Source organism: Trichosurus vulpecula, chromosome 1 (genome assembly GCF_011100635.1).
Source record: "Trichosurus vulpecula isolate mTriVul1 chromosome 1, mTriVul1.pri, whole genome shotgun sequence".
NCBI classification, from domain to species: domain Eukaryota; kingdom Metazoa; phylum Chordata; class Mammalia; order Diprotodontia; family Phalangeridae; genus Trichosurus; species Trichosurus vulpecula.
In genome coordinates, this window is record NC_050573.1 from 494550712 (window position 1) to 494571999 (window position 21288).

Genomic DNA, 21288 nt, shown 5'->3' on the forward strand with positions numbered 1-21288 from the left:
GCTTCTTCACCCCGGAGTTCCCTATACTAAAGAAATCATAAGGCTGGTTCCTGTCCATATCTCAACAAATAATTGCACAGATGAATAGAAAATTATTCCCGTGGACCTACACCACTCTGCAACTGCAGAAGCAATATTTTGGCTTTATTATATATTTTCATATTACCCCCAAGCCATTATCAAAAATGTCGTTAGTCTTTTCTCACATTGTAAGGTATTGATTGATGATTTGGACTCTTTACTAATAAACTTCCTTCATTCCCTTCCTCCCCATATCCCCTGTAACTATAGAGTTGAGAAGGAGCAAATATCCAAGTTTAGCTGCTCAGTGGAAAGATCAGTGGGCATGTGATACGCCTTGAGGTCACAAGGAACCTGAACGAAATGACTCAAGGTCAGAGATAAGGGAGAGAGAAAAGGCAAGATGGTGAACAAGGCAAAGAATTTTTCTTCATATCTGATTTGCCATCACTAATACTCCAACTCCCCAAGCAATAAGCCAGCTGTGGCAAGATGCAATCAGAGGTCTCTGCCAGTGACTGGATACGAAATGGAAAAATCCTGGCCATGAGGAATTTAAATTCTCAACAGATCTCAGATCTGTGCTCTGTACTATGAGGAGCAGGAATCTCAAATCTAGAATTCCTGAGCCTGCATCAAAAGACTGAGCCCACTGGCAGTGTGAGACCATCAGTTGGAGGCTATGTTGCATTGCTTATACTTACTCGGCTCCTCACATGAGCAGCAGCTTTAGAGGGTTAAACAAACCAATCTGTGTCTGCCATAGAACTCCTAGGTTCAGAGCAATTTGTGACTATCCTAGTGTTTTCTGGGCCTAGAATTATCTTCAAGTATCAAAACAGCACAGATGTTTTATATATTGTTTTATTGTGGTTATTGTTTCTATGTTGACTAAAGAGATAGGTAGATAGTATATATAGTGTATTCTGTCCACCCTTCGGGGGGACTGCTACATTACATCAAGGTCACATGATTAGGGCACAATGAAATGTAGTAAGTACAGGGGAGAGGCAGGGTTTTGCCATAGGTTGAACACTCAGAGCTAATTCTGATTGCGTAAATTCCCACTAGATGTGAATTTGCATAAGCCATAGTGGAAAGAATATTAGTTCTGGAGTCAGAGGCCCTTGGTTTAAATCCTCCCTCTGATTAAAAAAAAATTACTTGTGTAACCTTAGGCAAGACACTTGGCCTCTGGGCTTCTGTTTCCTCATCTATACAGTGAGGAACTTTGTTGTTCCCTTCTAGCTCTATATTTATGATCTTTTCTAAGTGGAGTTGGGGGTCTCTAAGAACCATAGAGACATTGGTACTTTTCTGTACATCTATTTAACAGGGAAGCACCATAAGTGCATAAGAGCATGGGACTGGCTCAGCTTAATGCTTCCTGATCATGTTAGTGGCTAGCAGCACCACCTGGTGGTTAAACATAGTATCTCCCCCCCATCTTAGGCCAGAAAGTCAATTGTCATTTTTCTCCTGGTCTCAAAATCAAATTTCTAAAGGTCTGCAAAGCAGCAATTGGGCTACAAAAATGCTATTCTTGTTCAATTCTGTTTCCAAGGAACTGGCAGATTTCCCACATGTTAAAATATCCTTATATTTAAGAATGTATACCTGTTTATAGTACTCACCAATCTCCTGCATTCCTTTTTCTTTTTGTTGTTGTTATTGGTAAAAGCTTTCCATTTACCTTGTTCCCAATTTGTGTCCAATGTAGAATCCTTTATGAACATAATCATATATATTAACAAGGTTATTCTGTAAGGATTTACTTTATGTTGTTTTAAAGCTTGCTTAGGATAATCTTAATTCTAATCTTTTGAAATCTGTCCATCTCCATATACAGTGAGTAAAGGGGGAAGAGGGAGGGAATAAGCATTTATTAAGTGTCTACTGTGTGTTAGCACTGTGTTAGATGCTTTACAGATATTATCTCAATCGATCCTCACAAGCTTGTGAAGAAGATGCCCTCCCAAACTCTCTTAATTCTAGTGTCTTCCTTCTGCTAATTACTTCCTTTTTATTCTGTAAATAGCTTATTTGTATGTATTTGTTGTTTGTGGTCTTCCCTATTAGACTGTGATCTTCTTGAGATCAGTCTTTTGTCTCTATGTGTATCCCTAGTGCTTGGCACATGGTAGGTGCTTAATAAATGCTTATTGACTATTGCTATAATTATTCCCATTTTACAGTTGAGGAAAATGAGGCAGATAAACATTAAGTGACTTGCCCAGAGTCACACAGCTAGGAAGTATCTGAGGTAGGAGCTTAACTCGGGTCTTCTGTTTCCAGGCCCAGCATTCTATCCACTGCACCATCTAGCTCCTCAAAATGATCCTAATTCTAATCTTCTTACATCTGTGCTATCCCCATACACAGTGGAATGCTGTAGAATTCTTCAGTATTTTCCATACCTTGCAATTTCATTAATAAATCATATCCACATTTTCTGAGAAACATATTTTGTTTCAATATACACAGATACTTCTATTAATTAGAGGTGTCACAAAAAGTGGGATGGGCTGCCCACTGCGGGAGATCTTCAAGTGAATGCTGGAAGGTTTCATGTTGGAGATGTTGTTATATCATTTGGGCAGGGATTGGATAAGTTGATTGACCTCCGAGGTCCCTTCCAGTTCTGCTAGTATCTGAACCTATGATTCATTCTGTAAAAATCTTAGCTTCCTGTCTTGCTATCATTTGTTGCATCTTAGTTTCTAAGCTTTTCTGTATGCATGAATAAGTTCTGTTCTTATTCTAACAGAGTACAGTCAAACTGATGGATTACTTAGTGTTCCTTTAGTTACCCCGTACTTCAAAAGAGCCAGTCAGTGGGCATTGTGCTATGTCTTGGACACTGGGCGTTTTTCCAATGTTCCCAATACATTTTAAAGGGGCGTATGTGGTTTGAATATCCACAAGTAATGGAGAGATGTGATAGGCCAAAGGGTTCAAGAGACCATAGTGCTGCTAATCATAGGAAGAGGGTCTGGTTAGAGCCCTGAAATCATCTTCATTCCAATGTCCCTGGTAGAAGCTATCATTATCTCACTACCTTTCTATGATAAAATCATTCCCACTGGTACGTGCATGTGGCCAATGGAACAACAAAAACCCTACCTTGAATATTACAGTACAGAACAACTTGGTCTTCCTTGTTTGAACTACTAAATAATATCTTACATTGTTGTAGCATTTCAAGGTTTACAAAGCACTTTCCCAATGTCAGATGGTACAAGTAGAATGTATGCCACTAGAGGGCAGGGAATATTTCATTCTTTGTTTCTCCAGCATCTAGCACAGAGGTGGGGAACCTGCGGCCTTGAGGCCAATGTGGCCTTCTAGGTCCTCAAGTGCACCCTTTAATCCAAACTTCACAGAACAAACCCCCTTAATAAAAGGATTTGTTCTGCAAAACTTGGACTCAATCAAAAGGCCATACCCAAGGACCTAGAAGGCCACATGTAGCCTTGAGGCCACAGGTTCCCCATCTTTGCTTATACTATGCTCCCTAGGCAGTTAAGAGATAGGGGAGGTACATTAGACAAATTTTTGCCCTTGGGGAGCCTCCTAATACCAAATAACAACTCACATTTGTGTGGCACATTAATGACAATAGCTAAAATTCAGAGAATACAAGTGACCCACCCTGGGTTACGCTGCTCATAAATAGTAGAAATGGACTTGCATCTCAATTTTCTAACTTTCAGACCAATGCTAAAAGATTTGTCATTTTTTTCAATCTTCCTAATAAACCCCTGCATATTTGCCATTTTATCAATTGGTGGGTGATCCCCTGTAAAACTTCCACCAACACCATCAATTACTCTCTATCTGGCTGAATAGACAAGCCATTTCTCAGTGTTCTCCCTCTGGGTGGTCTTTGTTGCCCCTATATTTCCATTTTCACTCCCAGGCACATAAGAGTAATGTGGTGTTACCATAAAATCCAATAATTCATCTGCCACCGGAGGGGAATAAACTGCGATTCCCAGAATAGTAACCACTAGAGGGAAGCTGGAGCTCTGACATCAATGGGAGCATGCTACCTCTACCCAGGCCACCTGACACCTGGGGTGTGGGGAGTTAGTTACTTCTCCATGGGGATCACAGCGGGCACTGCAGAATCAACAGAGGGTTGTAAGGTGCGGAGGATTATAGGGGAGGCCATTAGTAACTGCCCTGCATCTGCAGGATAGAAGCATGTTGCTCACTTTGGCCGTAAGCTGCCATCCATCCCCTACTCTGCCACCTATCCCACCCCAAGAGTACTGTCTCTCTCACACCTTTCTTCTGGACCCCACTACTGTGCTGGCGTATCTACATGGTGTAGAGGAACCTAGGTGGTACAGTGGTTAGAACGCCAGGCCTGGAGTTAGGAAGACCTGTACTCAGATTTGACCTCAGATGTTTACACTAGTTGTATGACCATGGGTAAATCACTTAAACTCTGTTTGCCCCAGTTTCCCCATCTGTAAAATGGAGATAGTGATAGCTCCTACCTCAGGGTTGTTGTGAAAATCAGATGAGCACTTAGCACAGTACTTGGCACATAGCAGGTGCTTTATAAATGTTGTTTTTTTATTATAATTATCATTATTATCATTGTTAATAGATAGAGTCCTGGATTGAGAGTCAGGAAGAGCTGGACTCAGATCCTACCACTTAGTGGTTTGTAACCCTGGCCAAGTCACTTAACTTCTCTGCCTCAGTTGCCTCATCCATAAAATGTAGCTTGGACTCAGTGACCTCTGACAGCTCTCCCAGCTATGATCCTATGAATCTTAAAGTGTTACATAAATCTCAAATATTATTGTTATCACAGAAATGAAAGGAACTAAGACTAGGAGATTGCCTGCCATAGGAAAGGGGAAGGGCCAGTTGATTACTTCTGGTCTCTACCCTTCAGAGAGTTGTGATGACAGAGCAGAGTCAGTGTGGGGGCATGGGTACCAGCTTCTGTAGCTGATCACTCCAAATGAAGAGAAGCTGAGGGTGTAGGTGATGAGGGTATAGGCATACAGATGTCTGTTTGGGAATATGGGTCAGTAAATAACTGGTATGACAATTTGCCTAGAGAGGTTGAAGGGTAGCTAGGTGGTGCAGTGGATAGAGCACAGGACCTGGAGTCAGAAGGACCTGAGTTCAAATCCAGCCTCAGACACTAGTTGTGTGACCCTGGGCAAGTCACTTAACCTTGTTTGCCTCAGTTTCCTCCTTAATAAAATGATTTGGAGCAAGAAATGGCAAACCATTCCACTATCTTTGCCAAGAAAACCCCAAATGAGGTCATGAAGAGTTGAACATAACTAAACAACAACAGAGATGTTGAACTCAGGCTCAGAACCAGTGTCAGGACAATAATCTCATACCAAGCTGGTGGGGGATAAGTTATGCCCAGAAAAGATTCCACACATGAAGCAAGCACTCACTTCCCAATCTGAGTCCCCAGATGCTCAGGCCCTTTTATGTTTCTGATTCTCTGAAGCTCAGAATGTGTGAAAGAGCAGACTCCCTTCAGAATAGGCCCTCCATTACCAATACTTCTGGGCAGACAGGAATAGGGAAGGGATTAGGGAGGCTGATGGCAGGGATAGGGAAAGGGGCCAGGTGGAGGAGGACCTCAGCTCTTGCTTCTTATTTTAACTACTTATTCCTGAGCTCAGTCATCAAGTCTTTCTGATAGCTGAAGGGCTGAAAATACTGTCAGACCCTCTGAATTTCAGTGCCCTGGGAGAAACCCTCACCTAGCTATGGCTCTGCTTAATTCTGGAGGGATGTTGGCATTTTAGAAGACTTGCTAAAATACTTGTTAAAGCCAAATGAATCTCTAATTGGGGAGATATTAGCAAGTAGGAAAAAATGTGAAGTGCTGCCGGAGACATAGAGGGCTAGACTGAGAAGCAGGAAAACATGTACTCAAGTGTTGCCTTTGACACGCACAGACTGTTTGACCCTGGGCAAGTCACTTAACCTCTTATTGCCCCTAGCAGCCTAAGGCTTGGGATCTGTGATTGGATATGAGTCACCAATAAACATTATCTACATCACAAACATTTATTAAGCACCAAGTGCCAGGAACTGCTCTGAGTTCCCTTCCAATCAAGCCCTCGTTCTAACAATCAATCGACCAATAAGCATTTATTAAGTGTTGACTACGTACCAGGCACTGTGCTAAGTGTTGGGGTTACAAAAAGAGGCCCTAAAAGAACTCATCTCTAAAATTCTTTACTTTGCAGGGAGTTCTGACCTGTGATTTCATCTGTGTATTGAGCTCACAGAAAGGAAACTCTTCACCAATATAAATTTGAAGGCATTAGGAGGTTGTGACTTGTCCAGGGTCACGTGGTCTGTATGTATCAAAGGAAAGGCTTGAATACATGTTCTCCTGCTTGCCAGTGTCGCCCTCTATATACTACTATCAGGCAACATCTCACATTTTTTCCTACTTGCTAATATTTCCCCAATTAGAGATTCATTTGGATTTAACAAGCATCTTAGCAAGTCTTTTAAAATGCCAATATTCCTGCCAGAATTAAAGGGGATATAAGTAGTTCACAGCTTAGCGAAAATGAATTCAAACACATTGCTTCCTTCCTAAAGTCTAACTTTGAGGTAATAGAAAACTTTATGAGTGTAGAGAAGTAATGAGGACAAAGGGAAGTTCTAGGTAGAGTGTTATTATGAGAGGCTGTGGGTAGTGAAAAGGCGGCATTCAGACTGCACACCTAGGACTGAAGAGAAGAGGAGAAATGGAGAGAGAGACAGAGGCAGAGAAAGAGAGACAGAAAGAGACAGAGAGAGAGAGAAGGAGACAGAGAGGGGAGGGGAGGCAGAGAGAGAGAGAGAGAGAGAGAGAGAGAGAGAGAGAGAGAGAGAGAGAGAGAGACAGATAGAGAGTCAGAGAGAGACAGAGAGAGAGAGAAGGAGAGAGACAGAGAGGAGAGAGAGAGAGAGAGAGAGAGAGAGAGAGAGAGAGATGCCAAAGAATAAGATGCAAAATCTAGTACTTCCAGGTTATGTGACCAACAACATGGAGGACTAGACATTTTCTCTGACCTTCATAATCCCCAAACCTCTCCAAAACAGCAGTAATGTACCAAAGATAAAGCATTTTCAGCTGTTTCCATGATATAGGACACCAAGAACCTGAAAGAAGGTAAAAAGTCCACGAACCAATGCCCACCTCATGCTCAAACAACTCTTCGTCCCCAACCTACCACCACATTACCAGTATCAAGGCTATAGACTGACCCAAGGACTTGCACCAAAATGCAATCCAACATCCTGACTCCCTCTCTCCCTTTCCAGTATCACAGAGTTCCAAGCTCCAAACTACAGAAATTTGCTGAGTTCACAAAGAACCACAGCAGCATTCTGTGCTGCAATAGAACTCTGTAGAAGAGGCGAGGAACAGAGTGAATGGAGCGGGACACATGGTTGGGTTTGTGACAGAGCTCAACACTATGTCCTGACCCCCACCTTCTCCCAGTTCCACGATGATCCAAATTCCAAATGGCAGAAATGTTCGCAGGCTGTGATAGTGTTAGTGTGCCAGCACCTTGTACTGCTGGACCAGACAACTGAGGGACAGAGGGAATAGACAGGATACCATCTATGCGGGACTGTGTGACATTCCAATAAACCTGAAAGAGCTCAGCATCCAGCTGAAGTTGGTTCTGTCTCCTCAAAAGTCACATGGGGCAGAAAGTTAGGTTTGTGAATGATTAATTGCCCAGTGTGGGAGGAGGCTGAGATGCTTTGAGATCCAACCCCCCAGCGAAAGCCCTTTTGAAAGAGAGTCAGAAAGTGATCAATAAGGGAAAATAAGGTGTGGGTGGGGAGACCGAGGAGACAAAAATTACCAAAGATCTCAAGAGGAAGAAAACTCACAGACCTTGAGCATAAGCAAATAAATTAATGTGGAAGACATTAATGGCAGAGGGAAATGTGGCTTCTAGAGCTAGTAAATAAGTACAGGCATCTATGGATAAATACTACAAAAAAGACTCAACAACTGATGAAGCAGACATCCTTGTGGATTTTGAGAACATAGAACCACAGCATGCTATTCATGAGTGCTTTAAAAGAGAAATGAAAATTGAGAGCAGAATTTATGGCCTCCATGGCAGAAATAATTGGTAGAAGAGAAAAACTTGAATCTATGGTGGCAAGTCTCTCTAAAGAAACAAGAAAGAGGACTATTGATTGGCACTGCAAATACGCAGAAGTAAAGGACAACTGAAGAAGAGAAGCAAAAAGCAATAACATTAAAAGAAAATACACTCTCTGTGCAAGCAAAAATATTGATCTTGAAGACAGGATATGTAGAGACAACTTAAGGATTATAGATTTCCCAGAAGAACACAAGTTGAAAAGCCTGAATGCCACAATGCAAGAAATAATACAAGAAAACTGCCTGGGAATTATATAGACAGAAAAAAAGTACCATTTGAAGGAATCTATACCATAGATCATCCCTTGAAAAAACTCCAAGGCTATAAACTTGAAGTCACAAAGTAGTTAAATTTAACAATTCCATTGATAAACAATAAATTCTGCAAATGATCAGGGAAAGATCTTCAAAAACAAAGGAGTATAGCAAAAGCTAACAGAGGTAACATTAGCTTTGTAAGCTCCTGTAACAACAATGCTGCTTGCAGCTGCTGTGGAGGTGAAAGACCAACAACAAGAGCACACAGGAGGGCTGCTAGCACAAGTTCTTTGATTTGCTTTTCTAAGGAAAGCAACTTTAAGGGGTTAACAATCTTACTTTAATTAAACATGCATATACCATTCACTTAGTTCAGCGGGGAAAGCCAGCACCCTGAACTTCAGAGAGAATACAAACAGAAATTACAAGCATACATTATATAAACAGAGCAAATAAACACAATTCAGTCTATCCGTAGCAATACACAGTTACCAGAGAGAAGCACCAGCATCCGGGTTTTCAAAGTTGAGGGGCCTGCTTCAATGGTTACCTGGAGTCTTATCACCAACACTCTTTCAATGAGTTTGTCCCAGAGGTGAAATGCTAACTTCTGAGCATATGTATACCCACACACTTTTTCAGGGTCAAAGGGCGTCACAACCATGCACTCAGACCCATGTGAACCAGACCTTCCCTTGACTTAAGCAGGTCATCAAACACTTGGGATTCAATCAAAAATTCCTTAATGCTGAGAAGCACTCCAAAACAAAAAACAAAAGGGTCCCACTTTGCCTGCCCCATTCAAACAAAGGCAAGACTCATTAAAGGTACTTGATGGCCTTACCATTCCAAAAGAGAAGACAGCAAAAAAGTCCCATCCTAATTACTATAACAGCTCCTTGAGGACAGGGAATGTTTTTTGCCTCTTTTTGTATCCCCAGTGCTTAGCATGGTGTCTAGCACACAGCAGATGCTTAATAAATGTTTATTGATTGATTGAGGTAGTGGATAGGAAACTAGACTTGCAGTCAAAAAAATCTGGGTTCAAATCCTACCCCAGACATTTACTAGCTTTGTGACATTGGACAAGTCACTTTACCTCTCTCTGTGCTTCAGTTTCCTTTTCTGTAAAATAAGAGGGTTGGATTTGATGGCTTTTAAGGTCCCTTTTGGCCCTAAATCTATGATCCTATGATGTAGGCTGCTAAAGATCAATTTCACATAGTACGTGTGAAGTACAAGTGTACATATGTGATCACTTAAATCAAAACTGACTAAATCAGTCCAATAAAAACTAAATTACTTGTTATGATAAAAGCTCCTTTATTCATCTTTGGGTATCCAAGTTCACTCTGATGGGGCTATCTAGCAGCTTGGCAGTATGATAGCAATAGAATTTCTAGAATTCTAGAATCAGAACTTGGTTCAATCTGAATGACCATCTGTAAGATGAGAGTTGGAAGAGATGGCCTTGGAGGGTGCTTCTAGCTCTACGTCCATGATTCTATGATCTGCCCCCCAACAATTTATACCAAGAGGAATTCAATGAACCGATGAAAGAAAGCTTAAGCTTGAATCTTGGGGAACAAATCAAAGATTAGACCCTAGAGTGATGGCATATATGGTCTACTGAAGTTCGTGTCTATACTATGCCTGTGTGCTAATTTATAGAAGAATATCCTGTGTTAGAATCATAATAAGCATGGAGCAAATGGAGCGCTATCCCAATATTCCAACATGGAAGAAGGGAAAAGACCACTGACTCTGGAGTCAAAAGTCCTGGATTAGAATCCTGACCCTGATCTCACTATCTGTATGACCATAGAAAACTCATTTCACTTTAGTCTCAGTTTCTTCATCTGAAATGAGTTTGCACTAGGTTACCTTAGGGGGTCCCTTTCAGTTCCCTATGATACGCAGGCAATCAATAGAATAGTGACAGATTGGGGAAGAGAAAAGAGCCAGGGAGTTCTCTAGGAGGGCTATCCTTTCTCTTCTGGCAGAGATCACTTTGGCTTATGGCCTAATAACACCATGAAAAGCAGCGGGCCCTCAGGCAAGCCACCTCCAGGGTCCCCTAACTCCTTCCATTCCCATGAGTCTAGGATCAGGCCATCCCCTCCCCTGGGATGACTCAGAGTTGAGATTTCAGCATGTTGCCACTCCCCCCACCCCACCCCAGGGACCCCAACTGTTTTTGCCCCCGGTGAATAGATTCTTAGTTATGGTTCTGTCCTGCCGTGTAGGAAGCAAATATTTGATTACTATCTACTCAGAGTAATCTCAAGCTCATTGCTTAGGGATTAGTTTTACAAGAATGGACTGTTTCATCTAGAAACACAGTTGCATTCTTCCCTGTAATCGTATACACATGGATACAAAAACATCCACATATACTGGCTCTAAATGGGCAATTGCTTTTGAGAGAAGCCAGGCTAAGCATCCTCAGGTCCTTCGTACTCTCTTAGCAACACAGAAGTATAAACTTTTGGAATAGCTAATGGACAAGGTTACTTTGACTCTGGGAGGGAAGGGCTTGGGCCATACAATGGCAAAGGAAGAACTAGAACTCATGTCTTAAGAGTTCTAGTCTAGTGGGAGCTGTGTGAGAGCAGGAATTGTCTTTTACCTTTCTCTGTATCCCCAGTGCTTAGCACAGTGCCTGGAGCGTAGTAGGTGCTTGTTGTTGTGTTGTTTCAGTCATGTCTGACTTTCTGTGATCCCATTGGGAGCTTCTGGCAGAGATACTGAAGTAGTTTGCCATTTCCTTCTCCAGCTCATTTTATAGATGAGGAAACTGAGGCAAACAGTTAAGTGACTTGCCCAGGGTCATAAAACTGTTTAAAGTGTCAGAGGCCGGATTTAAATTCAAGTCTTTCTGACTCCAAGCCTGCCACTCTGCTCCACCTAGCTGCTCCATAGTAGGTGCTTAATAAATGTATATTGACTGACTGTTTTTACTAAAGTAGTTTATTTGCCTTTTGGCATAGGGCATTGGGCCAAGGGCCCTTGATCAGGGGCTCCTGAGTCCATGAAAAAAGGTTCCCAGAATCCATGTGTGCACTAAGCATTGTCTCTTCCTTCCTTCCTTCCTTCTTTCCTCCCTTCCTTCATTCCTTCTTCCTCCTTCCTCCCTCCTCCCTCCCTCCCCCTTCCTCCCTTCCTTCCTTCCCTCCCTCCCTCCCCCCTTTCTTTCTCCCTTCCTCCCCCCTTTCTTTCTCCCTTTCTCTCTCTCTTTCTCTCTTTCTTTCTTTCTTTCTTTCTTTCTTTCTTTCTTTCTTTCTTTCTTTCTTTCTTTCTTTCTTTCTCTCTTCCTTCCCTCCCTCCTTCCCTCCCTCCTTTCTTTCTTTCTCTCTCTCTTTCTTTCTTCTTTCCTTACTTCCTTTTCTTTCTTTCTTCCTTTCTTTCTTTCTTTCTTTCTTTCTTCCTTCCTTCCTTCCTTCCTTCCTTCCTTCCCTCCCTCCCTCCTCCTTTCTTTCTTCCTTCCCTCCTTTCTTCCTTCCTTCCTTCCTTCCTTCCTTTCTTTCTTTCTTTCTTTCTTTCTTTCTTTCTTTCTTTCTTTCTTTCTTTCTTCCTTCCTTCCTTCCTTCCTTCCTTCCTTCCTTCCTTTCTTTCTTCCTTTCTTTCTTTCTTTCCCTACAGTTTAGTCACTATAGAAAGCTACTTGGTGAAGAAACTTCCTCTATTAATGTGGATCTCTGTTAACTGGGTTGTTTGGTTTTTGTTTTTGGAGCTGGAAGGAATCTTTTTAATTTAATATTTTATTTTCCCCCAATTTCATGTAAAAAAATTTCAACATTCATTTTAAAAATTGAGTTCCAAATTCTCTCTCTCCCTCCCTGCCCCTCTCACTGAGAAGGCAAGCAGTTTGATATAGGTTATATATGTGTAATCATGCAAAACACATTTCCGCATTAGTCATGTTATTAAAAAAAACATAGACCAAAATAAAAAACTGTTTTGCAACTTATAGTCTTAAGGAGTTTCCTGGTGCCATGAGAGATTAGAGCACTAGACCTGATATCAGGAAGACCTGGGTTTAAATCCAGTTTCAGACCTGAGCAAGTCATTTCTATTTGCCTCAGTTTTGTTATCTGTAAAATGGGGGTCATAATAATACCTATTTTTCAAGATTGTTGTGAGAATAAAATAATATTTGTAAAGTGCTTTGAAAATATTAAAATAGTAAATATTAATAAATTAACATTAAAATATAAATGCTAGTTGTATCCCAAAGAAATCACGCAAGCGGGAAAAGGACCCATATGTACAAGAATATTTATAGCGGCTCTTTTTGTGGTAGCCAAGAATTGGAAATCAAAGGGATGCCCATCGATTGGGGAATGGCTGAACAAGCTGTGGTATATGAAGGTAATGGAATACTATTGTGCCATAAGAAATGGGGATGATGCAGACTTCATAACAACCTGGAAAAACCTACACGACATAATGCTGAGTGAGCGGAGCAGAGCCAGGAGAACGTTGTGCACAGCCACAGATATATGGATTCCGTGAGGACCAACCCTGACATACTGCGCTTTTCTCAGCAACCTAAGGGACAAGGACAACTCCAGGGGACTCACGATGGAGAATGCTATCTTCATCGAGACAAAGAACTGCGAAGTTTGAATACAGACTGAGGCACACTACATGCTCGCCTTTTCTGCTTCTCTTTTGTTTTTGTTTTTGTTTTTTTTTTTTTTTTTTGGTTCTGTTTCTTCTTTCTCATGATTCATTCCATTGGTCAAGGTTCTTCTCCACGACTTGACTAGTGCATAAATTAATTCAATGCGAAGTTATACATGACAGTTATATGAGACTTCATGCCGTCTTGGGGAGGGAGGGGGGAGGGAGGGGAGAAAAACTGGAACTCAAGACTATGTAGAACCATGTGTGGTAAACTAAAAATAAATAAAGAAATTTATTAATAAAAAAAATATAAATGCTATCTATTATTATTAAATGACTGACCTAGAGTCACATAGCCAGTTGTGTCAGAACCTGAACTCACACCCAGGTTCTCCTGACTCTGAGGCTGGCTTTCTTTCCATAGACCATGCTACCTCTTGATCTTTATTTAATTCAAACAAAATAGGGCAGCTAGTTGGGGCAATGGATAGAGTACTGGACTTGGAGTCAGGAATGCTCATGTTTCTGAGTTCAAAAATGTTCTCAGACACTTACTAGCTGTATGACCCTGGGCAAGTGGCTTCACCTTGTTTGCTTGAGTTTCCTTATCTATAAATGACCCGGAAAAGGAAATGGCAAACCACTCCAGCATCTTTGCCAAGAAAACCTAAATGAGGCCACAAGGAATCAGACATGGCTGAATCAACTGAACAACAACAGCAGAACTGTGGTTTTGTTGGGGTAGAGCAGTGGTATCAAACTCAAATAGAAATGGGGCAGAAAGGAGACAGTCACCTGTACATATGGATCCCTGTTGGTGTATATCAACTTAGAAAACCATATATTAGCATTATCTATGTTTTATTGTAGTTTTATTTATTTGGTTAAATATCTCCCAATTACATTTTCCTCTCTTTCTGTCTATACTTGGGAGTACTGTGGGCCTCAGACCTGGACCATGTGGTTGCCACCTCTGTTTTAGAGAGTTGCCTCTGGAGCTGAGAGGTTAAAGTTCTGAGAGTCACCTAGCCAGTACATGTCAAAGGTTGAAACTGAACGCAGGTCTTCTGACTCCAAGCTGACCCTCTGTCTGCTACATTCCATGCCTTCTCACTGTTGTGATTAATAAAATATTAATTCATTTCGAAGCATCATTGAATTTACAGTAGCCTTTGTCATTACATATTTCCTTAATCAATTGATACAATGACTATCACGTAGGGATCTATAAATGTGTGTATATATTTATGTATATGAATAAATATATATATAAAATATATGAAAATGAATATATGTATATATATACATATACATATATCTATACATATCACACACACATGTATGTGAATCCTCATACTTAGAATGATTGGGAACCACTATCACAACTTGGAGAATGACACACTATCCTAAAATAACAATCACCTTTTTTCCTACAGCTCCTCTCCACTTGGAGAATGAGAAAAAGCAGTTTCTCAGTTGGGGAGAAGACAATGACCAGAATATTGAGGGGTTTTGTTTGTCTAAGTTCTAACTTTTTTTTATTTCCTATAGTTATCCTTTGCCCTCACCAGTGCTCAACAATTCTAATCTGCTGCTATTCAACATTGAAGAAAATGGGGGAACCCCATTTACCACCAAAGCACCAGGAAGACATCACCATCATCACCACCATCAGCACCAACACCAGCACCAGCACCAACACCAACACCAGCACCAGCACCAACACCAACACCACTCCAATTATGGAATACCAGTTCCTCTTGAAAGCAAAGAGATGACTACCGGAATCCCAACCCCCAGCAGTAAGTTCGTTAGACTTGACCATCTGGATGTCTGATTCCCTCTCCTTTATCACTGGAGTTCTGTTGTGTAGTACTGTCCCTTCCTTCCTCCTATTAGACTGCCTCAAGTGCAGAGGACATGTGATGATCTAGTCTGGGTGTAAGGATTTGTAGATGTAGAACTGAAAAGGATCTTAGAGATCATGGCATTCAACTTCCTCATTTTACACACAAGGAAACTAAAATCTGAAGACTTGTGACTTTCTCAATAGTCAAGAAACGTTAAGCACCTTCCATGTGCCAGGCACTGTGCTAAGTGCTGGGGATACAGAAAGAGGCAAAAGACAGTCCCTGCCTTCAAGGAGCTCGCAATCTAACGGGAGAGAAAAAACATGTATAAATAAGCTATACATAGGTAAAATAGGAAATAATTAAGAGAGGGAAGGCATTAGAATTAAGAGAGGTTGGGAAAGACTTTCTATAGAAGATGAGATTTCAGTTGGAACTTGAAAGAAACCAGGTAAGCCAGTAGATTAAGATGAGTATTCCACATACGGGCAACAGCCAGAGAAAATTCCCAGAGCCAAGAGATGGAATGTCTTACTTGTGGAACAGCCAGGAGGCCAGTGTCACTGGATCAAAGAGGACAAGTTGGGAAGTAAAGCAAAGGTAGGAGGTGGCTAGGTTATGAAGGGGTTTGGATGCCAAATGGCATTTTGTATTTGATCCTGGAGGCAATAGGGAGCCACTGGAGTTTATTGAGTTGGGGGGGTGGGGTAAGCAGAGGTGGAAAATCAGACCTGTGTTTTAGGAAAATCCCTTTAGTGGCTGAATGGAGAATGGATGGGACTGGGGAGACACTTGAGGCAAGGTCACGCAGGTAGCAAGTAGCAGAGTTACGATTCAAAGGTAGATCCTCTTAAGCCAAATCCAGCATTCTTTTGACTGTTTGATAGTTAGATTTAGTTGTTTTATTTAATTACAGTGGGTCCTTAATTATAGAAAAATGATGATGGGTTTGAAATCTAAGCATAAAATTCTCTTAGACTATCGGGAGCTTCCTCTTGTACTGCGGACCCAACAGTGGAATAATAATTGGAGTGGGACGGAGATTCCATGTTCCTCAGATTACAGCAGAACATGTTCTCATTTCTTCACTGGGGCTTGTATTTCTTGACCCACTGGGACACAATGTGCCTTTGTTGGCCTCAATAAATGGCTACAGTGTACAGAACTCACTGGATCCCCTCAGGGAAGTATGTCTTGGATACTAAATACTGCCAACTTCCATACCACATTCTCACAGTAGTGTTTCTAACAAAGAGCTGATGCAATAGACAAATTTCTGTGTGGGTCATTGTATTGGGCACGGCCATCGAGTTCTAGAAGAGCCTTCATCGGCCACAGGGACTGTCACTTTAGCCTTGTTATTAAGAATGTAGATCATATTACAGAGATGGGATCGACAAGATGGGGTAACCTGGGTTCAAATCCCACCTCTGAAAAATACTAGCTATGCAACCACACACAAGTCACTTAATCTCTCGTTTCTAGGAAAATCTTTAAGATTATATAATGGAAAGGAAGGAAAGAAGCATTTAGATGGCATCTACCATATGTCTACTATATGTGCTACGTGCTGTTACAAATTCTGTCTCATCTCATCCTCACAAAAACCTTGTAAAGTTACTATTATTATCTTCAATACACAGTGGGCATGCAGAGGTTAAATGACTTGTCTGAGGCTGGATTTGAATTCAGCTTTTCCTGATTACAGACCCAGTACTTTCTACCATGCCACCGACATGGTCCTATGATTTCTGTGACTCCTATCCCATTGCCGATTTGCATTAGTGGAAGTTATTTTCACGCAGGAATTGTCTACAAATTAGGAGATACATACACATACACACACACACACACACACACACACACTGACAAGAGAGTGGATTCTCCCCCTGCCTCTGATACTGGGAAAGGTATGACTTTGCATCTTAGTGAGTTTGTCTTTAGGATTTATAAACTGTAGCAGAATCAGTACAACTCTCTATTATCCGCATTAACAGAGAGAATAATGTGCAAGTCATTTCTGTTCAACTTTGTCGTTGAGTTATTTCAGTCATGTCTGACTCTTCGTGACCCTATTTGGGGTCATTTCCTGGCAAACAGACCATTTCCTTCTCCAGCTCATTTTACAGAGGAGGAAACTGAGACAGAGTTAAGTGACTTGCCCAGGATCACACAGTTAGTAAGTGTCTGAGGTCAGATTTGAATTCAGGTCGTCCAGCTCTCTATGCACTCTCTATCTAATTTAGGAATGTTCTTTCTGTTCTTCTCTGGAGGCAGCAGATAGTGTTGAAGGAGATTGTAGGAGGACAGGAATTTGAATCCCACCTTGGGCATTTACTAGCTCTGGGATCCTGGGGAAATCACTTAACCTTTCTTAGTTTCAGTTTCCTTGTCTGTTAATTGGGGATAATAATAGCACCTATTTCATTGGGCAGTTGTAAGAATCAAATGAGGTAAACTATGTGAGGTGCTTTTTAAACCTTTTTGTTCGACTCTTCATGACCCCATTTGGGATTTTTTCAGCAAAGATGCTGGGGTGGTTTACACTTTCCTTCTCCAGTTTACTTTACAGAGAGGCAAACTGAGGCAAACTTCACCTTGCCCAGGGTGTCTGAGGCCAGATTTGAACTCATGTCCCCCTGACTCCAGACCCAGCACTCCATCCACTTAACCACCTAGCTGCCTCTTTAAACCTTAAAGTGCTATATAAAAATCAGTGACTTACTTTTGAATGCAAATGAATCCAATGTTTGGGGAATTCACTTCAAACAAAGTAATGAAGCCACAATTCTCAGTACTTGGCTCCAGAGGAGCTGGGAAGTCATCAAGCTTTCTCCATCTTTCCTCCAATCCTGTTCAGAGAAGCTTCCCTGCTCCCCACTCCATGCTGGTGAGGAATAGCATCGCCTCTGCCTAAAGAGAACACTTCCTCCCTACCAGCCAACGTACTGTCTCTGGCTTGAGCAGATATTTTTAGAGTGCTCAAGTTTAAGACTCCCCATCCCATTGGCCATGTGGGACTGAAACGAAGCAGAAGTTAATTAGGTGGAATAAGGAAAGATTTCACCAAATACTTGAAAGCAAAACTTACTAATGAAGCCTGACAAAAAAAGATTTCCCCCTGCAGGCGATTGGGAATTAATTGAAGATCCTTTTTTTGGTCACTTTTAAGTGTAGATTTTTCCCTGAAAATTGGTTGTTGTAGACTAATTATAGTGTGTATTTTCATACTATTGACCTTTTTCCTGTGTCTATTTACCCTGAATACTTGCCCTTTCTTTGCTTGGCAATTTTTCTAACTCACAGAAAGGGCAACCTGGGCTAGGAGGGAAGAGACCTGGGGTCCAGTTCTGGGGTGGGGGTGGGGGGTCTTTGGCCAAATCATTTCATCTAAGTAAATCCTCTGTGCCCTCATCTCTAAAACAAGAGAATTGGATGAGATGGCTTCTAAGGTCTTTTCCTGCCTAGAAAGTCGATGATTCTGAAATATTAATAACTAATATTTATATAAGGCTTTCAGATTTGCAAAGGGCTTTTCAAATATTATCTTACTTGATCCTCACAACAGCCTTGTAACATGGGCAGTATTATTATTATTATTCCCATTTTGCAGGTGAGGAAACTGAGGCAAACAGGGTTAAGTGACTTGCCCAGGGCCACACAAATAGTAAGCATCTGCTGCTGGATTTGACTAGATTTGAACTCAGATCTTTCTGAGGCCAGCACTCTACCCACTTATTGCCCTCCCTGCCTGCTGGGCAAAGTCAATCTCAGTCTTGTGCTTTTTTTCACCCCCGCCCCCATTATGCCTCTCCAGTTCCTCTGTCAAGAGACTTGGGATCTCTTCAAAATTTTTACTCACTTTTGGGAATTGTGAGGAGATCTAGTTCATTCTAGAATTCCCAGTGTCCCACCAAGAGATATCTGGGGTTTACAAGAATCATCTAGCCACTGCCCAGAGTCCCCCCAGCTCCAGGGATAGCCTGCCCTGGTTCAGCAAGTAAGCCCTGATATCCCTTGGGAGGTCATTAAGAGATGGAATTGTGGGTCAGAGTCAATCTGTAGCCAGGCTACACCCTTGGAGGCCAGCAAGGACTTTGTCAGCGAGTACCTCATGAGCTCACTGGCAACAAAAATATACCCGTGGGACATATGTGGGAAATTGGGGGTACCCTGAAGTTACCCTGTTTCTCTGTTCTTTGAGGGCTCCATTCAGCTGCCCTTGAATAAATGTAAGTAATAGTGTTAACCTAACAGAGTCCATATTTGGTTTGGGAACTTGCATGATTTTAAGTCTTCATATTTATCTTCTCAGTTATGCTTTGCTTAGGTCAATAATAAAATCGGTTTGGTTACCTAAGATGGCAGCGCCAAGGGGTTATTAATGGGATTCATTTACTCATTTATTCATAGGAGCAGTTCAGTGGCAAATCATATAGAGCAATCCAGCTTCAGGCACTTCCCAAGTGTATGCCCCTAAGCAAGTCACTTAGTCTTTGTCTGCCTCACTTTCCTGTACTGTAAAATGAAGATCACAATAACACCTCCCTCCCAGGGCTATTGTGAAGATCATACGAGATAATATTTGTAAAAGTAGGTAGCACAGGACCTAGCATATAGTAGGCATATAATAAATGCTTGTTTCCTTTCTTCCTTTATTCATTCAACAAGCATTTATTATGTAACTGCTATGGGTCTGGCATTGGTAATAAAAAGACAAAAATGATATAGTCCTTGCCCTCAAGAAATTTACATTTTATTGGAAGTAAGCAAAATGTACAGAGACAAAATGCAAAATATATATAAAGAAGTACAAAGTCATTTCAGAAAGAGGACTGCTGAGTGGCATCATGCCATTCACTCATGGCTGCCGCTAAGGGAATTGACCCATATGGTTTACTAGAGGCAGGTAGGTAGTGCAGGGCAAAGAATGCCAGCTCTGGAATCAGGAAGACCTGGGTTCAAATCTGGCCTCAGACACTTACTAGCTGTGTGACCCTGGGCAAGTCACTTCACAATGTTTGCCTCGGTTTCCTCGATTACTGGAGAAGGAAATGGAAAATCACCTAAGTATCTTTGCCAAGAAAACCTCAAATGGGATTATGAAGAGGTGGACATGACCAAAACAACTGAACAGCAAATGATTTACTAAGCTTGTCCTAATGGTTCAGCTTAATGAGTTAAATTCGTTAATGAGTTAAATTATTAAATTAGTTTAGAAATCTAATTTTTCTTTCAAATTGCTTTATTCTATGAATTTTTTTCACTTTAGAACTGAGCCCAGGACCTCCCATTCTTTACAGTGAAGCTGCTGCTCACCTGAAGAAAATGGAAATGGAAACCTCCAAGGTGGCTTCCCCATGGCCTGCTCTTCATATCAACATAAACAAGGTACAAGGAAGCAAAGCTTCATTTGAAGCAGACCTGATCGTTTGCCTTTCTCAGTTGGGGGGGGGCGCTCTGTTGCTGTTCTATACTTCTAATAGAAACTATTCCTTCCCAGTCAGACAAAGGGATGGAGGGCAGTGGAGTGTGCCAGTTGTCCATGGAGTTGGGAGACCTGGGCTGGACTCCTAGTTTTCTAGTGGGCAGCTATTTTCTGAACCTTCTATAAGATGCGGGTATTAAAACAGCGCCTGTCTCATGAATTGTTGTAAAGGAAGACACTTTGAAAACCGCAAAACATTATCCAAGTGGTGGTTATCTACTTGTTGGGATTTCAACTAATTCTTTTTAAAAAGTGTTCGCAGTTGTTTTATTTTTAACATTTTATATTCCCCCAATTACATGTTAAAACAATTTTTTAACTTTTTAAAAAAGCTTTGAGTTCCAAATTCTATCCCTTTCTTCCTTGCCTCTCACGTCCCTGAGATGATAAGCAATCGGATATAGTTTATACATGTGCAATCATGTAAAACATTTCCATATCAACTAATTCTTTTCTGCCCATTCAATGCAGAGACTCTTGTAGATTAAAACAAAAAACTTGATGCGTACTCATGTTTACTAAGAATTAGTTCTCTGTAGGCATTCTGTGAATTTCTAAAGTGTTAACAGATGAGGAGCAGAATGAAACTAGAGGAAAAGGTGGAAATCATGCTTAATCTTATGTTCATGGTCCTGTGTGCAGACTGTAACAATATTCTAAAGAGTATATAAAAAGAGTTTCACTGAAGTTACCAGTGAGTAATCTTCCAGATAAAACTGGATTAAGAAAAAACTAAAAACAAAACACAACACAACGAAAAACCCTATAAAAAACAGGAAACAACCCCAGACTTGGACACTATTATTTTGGTCAACCTCTATTGTAGCCAAGATGGCTGCCCAGTGATTGATTACTAAACCAAG

The 21288-nt window shown here is 41.2% G+C and overlaps 1 protein-coding gene across 1 annotated transcript in view; it reads left to right on the forward strand.

Annotated features, from left to right (window-relative positions):
• The window catches only part of EPB41L4B (erythrocyte membrane protein band 4.1 like 4B), a 247617-nt gene that overhangs the window by 166423 nt on the left and 59906 nt on the right, over positions 1-21288 (forward strand). The window contains exons 16-17 of the mRNA XM_036738343.1: positions 14639-14889; positions 20210-20328. Of these exons, the coding sequence (XP_036594238.1) occupies positions 14639-14889; positions 20210-20328 (370 nt within the window). The remainder of the gene's footprint in view (positions 1-14638; positions 14890-20209; positions 20329-21288) is intronic.